We start from the raw sequence: 12,648 nt of genomic DNA on the forward strand, positions 1-12,648 counted from the left end.
GGCCCTGCAGACCTCCCCCAAGTCCCAGGCGCACTCTCTGGTCCTACCTGAGCGTGCAAGTACGTCCAGCCTGCCTGAAACTTGGATGGGAGTTTTTACACCTTCCCTCCGGCAGGCTGGGCTCAGACCTGGGAGGAGGTTTTGACCTGCTTTGCATTCAGCTCCAGCTCTGCTGGCCCCCTGGGCACCCCCTGCCTCCAGGGATGGGGACAGGGACAGGTAACACAGCCTTCCCGTCCCCACGCATGGGCCCAGACCCCGATTTCATCGTTCAGCAGGTGCAGAGGTACCAGGAGAGGCAGGGAGCCTACAAAGGCTGAGGTTCTCCTTCTCTGTATTGCCCACGGTAGCACATTTGCTGGTTTACTTTCAGGTCCCGAGTCTCCTTCCTGGACACCAGCACATCTCTTCCCCCCGCTGCCACATTCCCTTGCCTCAGCCTGTCCCCGTGGGCGCAGCAGCTCCCAGGACCAGGGGACAGGGATGCACACCGCGGCAGAGCATCAACCTCATTCAACCTCAAATCTCCTCCAAGGCATCCCTCAGGTCTCAGTGCTGTGGTTCCACACCAGAAACACCTAACAGCCCTCCTCAAGTGACACTTTTTTCCCCATGTAACCAAGGAGCAGCTGTCTGTCCACCCTGGGGGTTGCTGTCCATCAGACCCAGGGGGGACGTCTGCCCCTGCGACTGCCCAGCACCTCTGACGCAGTTACGGACAGGATTTCCCCAGTGCTCTGCTCCATTCTTCTCCAAAGGGAGCTGAGCCCTTTGAAAGGTTCTTCCCTAAAAGCGTAGCCTCTTGTGAGATAAATTAGAGCTGCTAATAATCCGCTTTGAAGATATCTGCTCCAGTTTTTTGCTCTATTTCCATTTCTGCTGCTTGCCCTGGCTGGCAGCCAGTGTCTGTCCTTCCCTTCTGGTACCTAGCCCCCATTCTCACTCCTCTTTGGCAGAAATGCCTCTCTTCAGGGTTTTCTGTTGTTTCTTCCCCCCCTCCCAGCTCAGCCAATTCTCCAGCCACATCCCTCATCTGCTCAGTCCAGACAGAGCTGTGAGCATCTCCCCTCACCGACTGCAGACCCCAAAACCTTTGTTCGCAGACCCTGGCGGAGCGACCACCTTCCCTTTTGTTCCTCTGCAAGCAGGGACACTTCCACTAACTAATACTTACAAATCTGCCAAGGCCGCATTCCTCTTTCGCTAATCCCTCCCTCCCTGCCTTGCAATGTTGCCCTCCCTCTGAGCTCAGCAGCAATACCCATCAACCCACTTAATGCATTTAAGGAGGTTTAGAGGGAAACAGCATATGGAAAGGTACGAAGGTAAGAATTTTTGACGGAAACAGCTTGCAGATATCTCTCCAGGGGTATATAAATCCTGAGGCGGCAGCCCAAATCATATTGATTTCTGTAGGTCACAAAATACATCCTTGACTCAAGTGGCCAAAATTGGAAGCTGGGGGGGAGGAGAGGGAAAAGGGAAAAAAACGTACATCACCCCAAAGACATGCCTCTCTGCAGAAACACTGCTCTCGGGTCTGGGCCCAAAAGGCTTGGAAACCCTGAGCCATAGCCATCACTGCACGGAGAGCAGCTCTGCCGGAGTCAGAACAAATACCCCTGATTTATGCCAGATGAGGATATGGCTGTGACCCCCCCCCCTTCCTCCTCCCCCAGCTTCCTAGGGCAAGTGGCTTAAACTCACAAGGGTGCCCTGGAGCTTAATTAATTCCTGGGTTGAGCACTCTGGGAGGCCTTGTGTGCCAGGGGAGATTAAGGAAGGGCCTGCTCGGAAAGGCAGTGGGGGCACGTTTGCTCTTGCCTGGGGATGCGCATCGCTGGGAGATATTTCAGCCTTGCAAAAAAAAAAAAAAAAAGTAACCAGAGAATTAAAGCTCGTGAATGCACCCCTATGCCTCCCCCTGCAATGTCCCTGCCACGAGGTTATAATTCTGTCCCTAGCCCATACCTGGACCATTAGGTAATGACCCACGAGCGGGGAGGAGGGAGCTATTCCCGCACCTTGCTCCTGCCAGCGAGGAGACGCGGAGGGAGCCGGCTGGCGGTCGCTAGGTGTGCACCAAGGGCCCTTTGGGACGGCACCAGCTTGCAGAGCTCGCGGTCCATTAGCGTGACGGAGCGGGGGGCAGGAGCCACACCGCGGGGAGGGTTGGCCGGCCCCTTTGGCTGCCCCTGCGGCGGTCGCTGCCTGCTGCGGCTCCTCTGCATGGCTGCAGAGCCGCGGAGCTGCAGGCTCGCTGCAGGTTTGCAGAAGGCATCAGCTGATGTTAACTCTTCCTGCTCTCCCTTCTCGGTCCTCCTGCTCCTCTACTCCCCCCCGCCCGGCATTAGTTTTGCTGCTGCTCCACGTGACGGCGTCCACTGCAGAGGTGACCCTAACCGAGAGGAGGGCGGACGCGCCTCTCGCTTGTTCCTAGCTTGCAAAAACTGATTATTCTGCTTTATTCTCCCGAGGATTTAAGAACAGCTAAATCCGTTCAGGAATCATTCTCTGCAATCCCCTCCAAATCGCCCAGCCTGGAGCATCACTAAAGCAGATTGGAGGCAACCCGTGCCCCCCCGCGCTGCGAACCTCCCCGATCCAGGCAGGGTGATGTCACCGGCAGCCAATGCGGACGGCAGCGCGCGCACAGGGCCGGCGGGGGGAGGACTCCACAGATGGCTCCAGCTGGGCCCAGCATTTGATTAATCGCCTGAATTACCCTCACTTTGCCATAAAATTACAAGGAGGGGGGGCAGCTGGGAAATGGTAAAAGCAGGAGCAACCCGAGGAGCAAGTGAGCTGCAGTGGGGTGACATCGCCCCTCGCTGCGCAGCAGCCCCGCGCATCTCTGTGCCAGGGGCCAAGGGCTTTGCCCCCACCAGGGGAATCGCATGCTGCCAGGTCTAATGTGTTCCCAGCCCCAACACCGTGCCATGGGGGGACGTGCCGGTTTCAGGGCACTGGGCAGGTGGAAGGGCTTACGTCGAAGCAGATCCCAAGAGTCCCCAGCTTGGGAGGTGCTGGGATACTTGACCCTTCCCCACCGACCACGGCTGGAAGAGACCCAGGCGCTGCTGGCGGAGAGGGGCTGGGGGAGTCTCTCCCCTTGGAAATGTCACAGGCACAGAGGCTGGGTCCACCCCTCTGCGAGCGGCCACGCGGTCACTGAGCACCATTGGCAATGCCAGGCCACCCCAAAGCAGCACCCGAAGCCGTGCTGCACCCCTCGCTCCGCTTGGCCCAGATGGGCAGGCACCTGCACGGACCCCCCCTGGCAGCACACACGGGCCCTCCCTGCTCTTGCCCCGCTCACAATTAGTTCTCACTGACATGAATCCTACTGGCAGAGATTATCCTCATTAACCCCCGCAATCCTGGAGGGGATGGCAGATGGGACGCTCTGCCAGGTGGGAAGCGGGGAACGGGCTGGTCATGCCACAGCACTGCAAAACGCACTCATGGGAGGCTCACGGACACACTTCTGTGCTTACCAAAGGGCCTGCGGGGTGGCCAGCTGGGCTAGCTCACAGGGAGCCAAGAGGGGGAAACAACTCTCCAAGCCTGTCACCAGCCAGCTGACCGTGGAGCCCTTCAGCAGCATCTGCACAGAGGGTAGGACCCGTTGGCTCCCCCGTGGGGGCACCCAGTGGTATTTCAAACAGCCGGGAAGATCGGGGCTGGAGCCCAGTTCCATGGCTCTGAGCCACCACTATTATTTAACTAGGAGAGATAGAGAGAGAAGCCTGGGAGAGATAATATGCCATGACACCGGATAAGAGCTTCTAGCGTCACAAGGGAGGAGGATTACATGTCCCTGAATGGAGTTAGAGATGACAGAGGGGAGGGGAAGAGTTTTTAGCAAGGGATTAAGCTTACAGCTCCAGGAAGGCTTTGGTGGGGTTGTCTGCCAGCGTACAACAATTCCTAAGGCTGATATACCTGTTCAACTTGCCTGCAGAGGGCTCCTGGATGGGGGTGCCACATCACTGGGGTGGGGGGAAGAAACAGGTCCCTGAGGACAGCCCTGGGGGCCTGTGGACACATGAGCTCATGCTCCATCTCTCTGAAGGGTAAAGGCAGAGCCAAAGAGAAGTAGCCTGGTAACAAGGTGCCAAAACTGAGAAGCAGGACATACTGGTCAGGCATAGACTGGCCCTTAAGTGAGTTTGTCTCCGCACCCCTGCACCCCATGCTACAGTGGTCAGAGACCCACCCCCCTACATCCCTTTGCTGGGGAAGAGGAGGTCAACGGTGCACAAAGGCAGGCAAGGGCCAAATCCCGTACCTTCATCTTGGAGGCTGGCTGGATGAGCTCTGTAATGGAGACCTTGTCTTGCTGCAGTCGCCTCTTGACAAGCTTGGAGCAGCAGATGTTGACGGAGCTGAGGACGTGCCAGGAGTTGTACTCCACAAAGGAGCGGCTGTCGATGACCAGGGTGCCCTCTGCTCCGTTCCTCAGGAGGCTGGCCAGCTTCTTAGGATCCATCACTTTGCGTGGGAGTCTGTCCCCTGCCATAACGGGCCTGTCCCCTCTGCAGCGAGTGGGGGGAAGGGGTGGACGGCCAGGGCAGGGAAGCCAGCACTGGTCTCCCCAAGGGGAAAGAGCGAGGGGGTAAGGTGTGAGCAGAGCAGCACCCGTCCTGGTCTCTTCACACGGCTAAAGCCTGGGATGCCAACTCATTGTGCTGAACCTGAAGAGAGAGAAAAGGAGAAAAAGATTGTAAGGCATAATGCTGATCAGAGTCCACTGCTTTCTCCCTTGAGCCTTCTTCCATCCCAAGCCCCACTCTACCCCTTAAAACTCATTCCTCTTGACTATGTGCTTTACCACATTCAGGTTTCTCTGCTTGCATTTCCCGGCATCTTGACTTCCCCCACCTCTCAGCCCAGATCCCTCAAGTAAGGGTGGAAGAAGTCAAGAAGGAATGGCTGTACGAAGACAAGGAATTTATATTAACAGCCTCTACCCCCATCCACTATCCACTGGAGGTACAAAAGGAGGCAGATCTACAGAAACGAATCAGATGGTAATTTTGTTAAGCCCTGTAGCCCAAGCCACACTCCATCACTCCTTTGTCCTGTCACCAGCTTGCTGTAACGCAGACAGGGCTGGGTAAGAACAGGCAGCCACTGCAAGGCTAGCAGAGAACTTAAAAGCACGTCAGACCTTAACAACTGCACAGAGACCAGGAGTCTCTGTAGCCCAGTCTTCAGCAGTGGTTGGTGGCAGACGCCTTCAGAAGGGAGTAACAATGAGACAAGAATACAGGCGCGCTTTCTAGGCATATTTGCACAGCTTGCAGTCATCTCTAGTTTAAGAACCTCCTGGGCCAGAGGTTTCATCTCTGAATATAACAGCCCTCAGTGGAGCTTTCTTCCATGAATTTGCCTAATTGCTTTTTGAAGCCATGTCAGCTTTTAATATGCATGCTGTCCTGGGGCAGGGAGTTGCACCGTTCACCAACTATTATGAAGATGCCCTTCCTCTGGTTTGCTCTCAATCTGCTGATGGCTCCTCTGGATGACCCTCAGTTCCTATATTGGAAGAGGCCATGAACGCTCACTCCCTATTCGTCTTCCCCAGGATTCTCACCATTTTCAGAGCTTATTTAGGAGTCTCTAAGCCCGTAACATCTATAGAGCTGTTTCTTGAGCCTTGCTATCACTGCAGAACTGCATGCTGTGTGTGCAGGCACACCAGAGCTCCGTATGGGCCAAAGCATCTCCTCCTTCCCTCTTCCCAGACTAACAGCTCCAAACAATTTGCTTTTTCTGACATCTGTTGAAGACGGAGCTAATGCTTTCACAGAACCACATACGTTCAGCTTTAAGGCTTCACTCCTGCACAGTGATAGCTAGTTCAAGACCCATCAGACATCCCACCAAACAAGGTTTGTCCACCCACATCCATCACTTCACAGTGGATTTCACCTGCCTTTTTAATCAGCCCCACCTCATGACTATCTCTCCTGGCTGCAGGACAGTCCCTTCTCCCTCCCAGATCTGAGGCAGTGATGTTCAGCAGGGCTAGCAGTGCCTAGGGCAGGAGGAACCAGGCCTGTTTCATCCTCTCTGGAGTCTCCTCAGTTGCACAGTCTTTGCAAGCAGATTCACATAGAGGGGGAGATATCTGGCTCCACCTTAGGAGCAGAGGACGGTCAAGTTGGGTGGTCTGTGAACTGCTTCAGAAGAGTGAGCTTCCTCCAAGTCCAGCTCATGGGGATAGCAAGAGCAAGAGGCAACCTGGGGGCATTTAGCTTAGGGTGTCTTCTTAGTTTTTAATGGCCACATCATTGCAGGCATGTTTTAATGGCATTAGGTTTTAATGCCACTGTAGTCATTCAGAAAATAAGCAGGGTTATTACCAGGTTCCTCTTGCTCCTGCCAGACAGTGTTTTAGAGAGAACCCACAAGCTGTTGCGTGGAAGCTTTAATGCATCTGAATTAGGAAGACTATGAATACCGTGCCTGAAAAGACCAGCGTAAAGACTTTCATTGACTTCTGCAGGGCCAGGATTTGGTCCATGGACTAGAGCAGGCTTATGAGTCACCCTGATCGGAGTAAGCCAGCAGGTCTTGGAAGCTCCTGTACTCTAAGTCCCTGTGGCGTAGGCACAATCTTGCAGGGATCCCACAGCTATGGTAGTTTTTGGCACAATGAAGATGCATGGGTAGGACATGCCACTGTGGTAATGAGCAGAGACCTTGTTGCGCCTGGTGCTGTGCTACATATAGAGGGAAAGACACTTCTTGCTTGAACCAGATAAGTACCTTCCACACTAAGAAAATAAAAGGTCCTTACACTGAGCCCGACACCCATTCGTATTGCAAAAAATCCTGCTTGGCAAGGGGGTGTGTGTGTGCCTGAAATGCCAGTGACCTCTGTTACCAGTCACCAATCCTGGAGGATACAGCCAGCTTGCAGAAAAAGGATGCAAAGCCACTGAATACAAGGACGGAGGAGTCGGCATTTGCAGGTTTCTGGCTCAGGACCCCAGAATTAGCAGCCTCCCATTGCCCGGGGCTACTGGACCTGCTTTGCAAAGCAGGAGGAGAGATGTCCTGAGCTTCAGGATCCAGGTTCCCAACATCAGGCCACAACAGGATGTATAACCTTCTCCTACCCCTGTAACACACACACGCTGCCTCTGCTAACACACTAATTCAACTTAGGGGAAAAAAAGAAAAAAAAATCCCTTAAAGACTGCAACAGTGACGGCTCCTCCCAGCACAAAGCATTTGCAGCCCCGTGGCATGACGGCATGGCTGTCTCTGGCTCTCTCCTGCCCCACAGTGAGCTTGTAGCGCTTTGTACCTCCTCGCAGGGACCCCAATTAGAGCTGCCCCCTCAGCAGCGGGCTTGTGGTCCCTCCCCTTGGCGGACACCCCGCTCCCCGCATGCGGCCCCCCCCTCCGCCTCCCTGCTGCACTCCTTGAGGGGGGCTTAAAAATTGAAACAGTTCTAATTAGGGGGTGTGAGGGGGAGCGAGGCTGGCTCCTGCTGGGATATGACACACCTCATTACGTTGCTACCGCCTTGCCAGAAGACCCCCTGCTGGAGCTTGGCTTTAGAGCCAGGGCAGTCAGAAAGGATGCAAATTAGCCAGCTTTTCCCCTTCGTCTTGCTTTCACACCCCACTCCCCAAATCACCCTCTCTTCCCTTCCCCATCAGGCCACCGGGCTGTGAATACTTCTTGATTCTTCCAATTATACCCAAGAAATAAAAGGGAATGGAGAGAGTCGACAGACAAAAAGATGTGGATAATACTGAGATGGAGGGATACGAATAAAACACTGAAGTGGGAAGAAAGAGTGATCTGATGCGTTGGGGACACACACACATGCTGCACAGTATCTCTGGAGATAACAGGGTCCATTGCCCTGCTCTCCAGATAACGAGCAAGGGGTAAGCTTTGGGGTTTTCAGGCACAATTGAAGGGATCCAGGAAAGATAACGCATCCTTGATCTCCTAATTGCCCTGCAAAAAAACTATTTGGAAGAGCCTTTCCATGCATGAAGTTGTGGCAGATGACTGAGAGGTTACACGGGTGAAACCAGAGGCAGAAGGGGAGACAACACGGCTGAAGGTTTCCTGTCTCAGCTAATAGCTGACCTCCTGCAAAACCACCAGATAAACGTCCACCCCAGCACATCCAGGTAGAACTGGCAGCATAAGCATGCAAGGAAAGCGAGCTTGATCCTGCCCCGGGCTCCACCCTAGAGACACGGGGGAGGCCAGACAAGGTTCCTCCACTCTGCTCCCCTCTGCGGCCTGTTTTGTTTGACCGAACACGTTTCCGCAGGAGGGAGATAACCAAGGGTGGTCATAGGGAGCTGTAACCTTGTTGCTAGACCAAGGCACAGGAAGAGCTGGGTCCTTCCAAACTGGCACAGTCTTGTACAATCTACCTCTTCTTGGCCAACCAAAATGCAGTGTCAAGTACTTGTAGACGATAAGCAACAGAGCAGCATTCAGTACTTTTCTCCCAGATTCCCTGGGCCAGTGTTGCTGGAGCAGTGATGCTACTGCAGGTATTTATGAATTTTTTGGAAACACCTAGCATCCCTCTGGCCACACACTGGGCAGGCATTAACACAGGCTCTGCTGCTCCAGAGTGTTTCGGAGTGAGTGCTGGATGGGACGTAGCACAAGTGGCTGGCAGGACTGCCACCAGCTGCTCTAGTGGCCCTTGCTGCTGATAACTTCTCCACACACGCTTCCAGCCCGGTCAAAGACAAATGAGTTACTTCAATGCCAGCAACCATATGAAATTTTGAAGCCAGACTAAGCAGCAGGGGCTCACATAGAGAAAACCAGAAGAGCGCCAGCTACCAGGGCAGGCAGGTAAAAGGGGGGAATGACCCCAAGTACCAGCAGAGACTATGGCACCTCCACAGCACCTCACAGGCCACATGTGAGATGGTCTCTGAAAAGAAGAAGCTTTAACGCCTCCTTACCTGGGCAGGATACAAGGAGAGGAGGAAGGAAGGAAGCTGTCTTTCTGCTTCTGCTCCATTGGGTCATAAGTAAAGGCAAAGAGGAAGGCACAAGGCATGGCCATCGAGCATTGCTGGAGTAAGAAATTTCCTGTTACCTCACCACGGTGACAGGGCAGCAGTCTCCAGAGCAGGGGGAAAAAGGTTAACCTGGAGCCTAAATTAGAGTTTCAGAAACATAGCTGTGTCCCTCACTTATCAGTTTATTAAAGCTATCTTAATCTTCTTGAGTGTTCCTGAAGAACATTACCATAATCCTTTAATCCTACCTCTCCCTGGAGTGCCTGTAATGAGGAGATGGGCACATGGCTTAGCTGAATGGGGACAGCAAAGCAGGAGGGGCCATGCCACAGCTGAGGGACAGAAAGACAGGCAGAGAGCTTAACACATGAGCTAGGCTAACCACACTCTTCAGGAGACAGGAGCAAGTCTGTCCCTGGCATGTACCTCCATGGAAACACATTTCAGGTGAACAGTGCACGCCACAGGTTTGACACAGATGCGTGCTGCAAGCTGGGCTGAGAGTGTACCTCCACGGCAGCTCAGCAGGGCTCTGGTTGTCCCAGCTCTGACCCTCTTCTGGTCAGGCCAGGCAAGAGAGCAAGAACATCCGAAACAGGCCCCGGCCTGAATTTATCTGTGTGCCAGGACAGACCAGTGGAAACTCATCCCTGGGCTGGCCAAACACAGAGTCACTGAGGTGGAGGCTACTCCTGTTCTGCCTTCGATTCAGCATCTTGCAGAAGGCCTCCAGGAGAGGCATGTGCTTAGCGGAAGGGTGCAGAGCTGGTTTCTGCTGTACTGGAGATGTTAACAGGAAGGTCAGTACATCTCTGTAGCAACCCTAAACCTCACTAACCAAGCTAGCAGTTGTGTCTAGGAGGGACCCTTCCCACATGGTCTAATTCAAGAGTTGCTCCCCTCGCTGCCTCTGGCAGGCCAGCTTCACTCTAAGAAGCTATTAGTTCACATTAGGAGTGCCCTAGCTTCTTACTGCTGGATTTTCCTCTGCTCCCAGGCCTTTCCCAGCTCTTTCCGCTGTTGTTTGAGATTTATGTTCAAGATAAATGCAGACAGAAGCAACCAAGACCCAGAGAAAAGGGAAAGACACTTTCTGCTATGTAGAATAGCCCTACCACAGAGCCAGCAATTCAAAAGTGTTTCCAGTTCTGCTTTCCTGCTCCAATTCCAGCCAGAGACGCAACAGTGAAGGAACTTAGTAGCACTGCTCTTCATCTTCTCCCAAGGTCTTTTGGGGATCTGTGCTGAAATGCCAAAATCTGCTTCTAACAAAGGGAACAAGTTTGCAAAAAGCAGAACTCCTTAAGACTAGAAGCAGGACTGAGACACGGTGTACAACATGGAGGAGACACTGCTGGAACCATCCACCACAAGCTGGACTGCACAAAGATGAAGATGTGGAAAGGGTCAAATCTGGAGCCAGGGGATGCAGGACAAGGTACCCACACATGACTGAGCACACAGCTAAGGGAACAATGATGCCTTGGGGACTGGCAGCTCAGACTGCACAAACAAGTCTCCATGATAGAAGTGAGACTGGACCTACAGCATGCTCAATAGATCTGCAACAATCATCCCATGAGCATGCTCTTTCAGTGGCATTGCCCACCTTCCATTTACTGAGGGATAAGAGCATGCACACAGGGCTGTAACCACAGAGAAACTTCTGCTAGTTTGTCCCTGGGTAATCCACGAAAGCAGTTGTCTCCTAAAAATTGCCACCTCCACTTGGGGACCCAACAGCACTGAGCACAAGCGATTTGCTTGTTCCCCAGCAGAGGCCTGCAAATGGCCAGGCACCCGCAGAGCCCTCGAGCGGAGAGGCTGCCCACGGGCAACGCAGGGCAGGAGGTGATGGGGCTCCTCCATCCATCCGGCATCGGATCAGGACCAGCAGCTGATTAACCACTGGAAGGACTGCCGAGAAAGTAACTGCTAGCTTACTGCCTGTGACGCTGGCAGCATCATGCTGGCCCCCCAGCTCTCCAGACATTTATTAAGATGTAAAATCTGGTGCTTTCACCAAGATCTCCACCCTTTTTCCTCTCCATCCCCTTATTTCTTTCAAGTACTCGGGCACTTCACAAACTACCCTCGGCAGGCTCCTGCTGTTTGAGGGATTCCTAAATCAAGGGACTATTGCTAATTATTATTATTATTTTGCAGCAGCAATCAGGGCCACGGGGCTCATTAACAAGTTAGCACCTCTGGTTTCCCTGGAAACTGCGGAGCTGCCAGGCAACAGGCGCTCAGCGGGCCCAGGCGCTGCTGACTGCCTCCGCGGGCCAAGCGCCCCCGGGAAGCGTGAGGCTGCTTTGGCCTCCAGGGCTGGAGGCACCCAGGTTGGCATTCGAACCATGATGAGATGTGCCGCTAGGATGCAAAGGCAACTCCAGGATGTCCCCTTCGCTCTGTGCCAGCTACTCTCGACCCTAGCCCATCCATTGTTTGCCTTCTGCTGCTCACAGCACCATGAACTAGCGGCTTTTCCTTCCTAGCAAAAGAGGCAGATGTTCTCCATGGATGGAAAATTCGGAGCACTAGTGATCCAGCGGGAGAAAGCCATGTGGAACCTGTAGTAGCCATTTTGGAAGTGATGTAACCTCTGAGGATTTTTCTAGCAGCTACTCAAGATCCCTTTAACAGGCATCACAAAAGATTTCCCTGCTTGAAGAGGGAATCTTTTTTTTGTTTTTTCCTTAAAATGAGTTTATCTGAGAAGGCTGGAAACACTGCTGACCACATTGACTAACCCAGATGCAAAGTCTGCACATTCAGCCTTGCCCCAGCGAAGCTGGAGGACACAGAGCCACCCCAGAACCCACCAGCAGATACCTTCATGTGGACATGTAAAGCTGGGCTGCTTCAAGGGGAAGGAGGCAAGAGGCTGCGAGGGGAGGTACCAGCTGGGGGGCAGACACTGCCTCATCTCTGCCAGCACCTAGAGCACCACAAGATGGAGAAAAGGAGACAGACACTCGTTTCTGCACACCAGTGGGATGCAGAGGGGAGCCAGGCACAAGCCTTCACTGTGCTAAGCAGTGCGCACCAAGAACCAAGCCCTTACCTAAGCAGATGGGGCCAGGCGAAGGATGGGAGAGGCATGACATCTCCAGAGTCCCAGGAGCACAAGGGCAATGCTGCGAAGGCAGCCCCAGGCCCCCTTCTCACACACTGCTGCCCCGTTTGCACCCTCGGGGACCCACAAGAATTTTCCCAGGACAGACAGAGCAAGATGCGTGCGATGCTGATCTCATATCCTCATTCTCTGCTTCCTACACACTGCTCCTCTCCGGACGAAAGCCCCTGGGCACCCCCTCTACGCAAGCAAAGCGCTGGAAGCCTCCAGGCATTGGGAAGGGGAAGCTCCCACTTTTTCCCACAGCACATCCCTCCAAGGCAGCAACTGCACCTTTCCCAGGATTTCAGGCCCAGCTGCTTGCTGAGCTCATTCTTTTTTTTCTTTTTTTTTCTCTATACTGCTTTCTCCTTTTAATTTACACAGGCTGGAAGCTGCTCCTAAACCACAAGGAGTGGGTGGTGGGGAGCTCCAAGCGGGCCCTGTACATGGGCTTTCTAGGTGAGCTTCACACGACAGAGCAGCACCCGCCAGTCTCCTGGA

The 12,648-nt window shown here is 53.7% G+C and overlaps 1 protein-coding gene across 2 annotated transcripts in view; it reads right to left on the reverse strand.

The window, feature by feature from the left end:
* DUSP8 (dual specificity phosphatase 8) overlaps positions 1-12,648 on the reverse strand; it is a 55,834-nt gene that overhangs the window by 33,768 nt on the left and 9,418 nt on the right. For both annotated transcript variants that reach the window (XM_067296001.1, XM_067296002.1), the window contains exon 2: positions 4,292-4,697. In XM_067296001.1, the coding sequence (XP_067152102.1) occupies positions 4,292-4,522 (231 nt within the window). In that variant the 5' untranslated portion in view covers positions 4,523-4,697. The remainder of the gene's footprint in view (positions 1-4,291; positions 4,698-12,648) is intronic.

The sequence above is a fragment of the Apteryx mantelli genome, chromosome 4 (genome assembly GCF_036417845.1).
Source record: "Apteryx mantelli isolate bAptMan1 chromosome 4, bAptMan1.hap1, whole genome shotgun sequence".
In the NCBI taxonomy this organism is placed as follows: Eukaryota; Metazoa; Chordata; class Aves; order Apterygiformes; family Apterygidae; genus Apteryx; species Apteryx mantelli.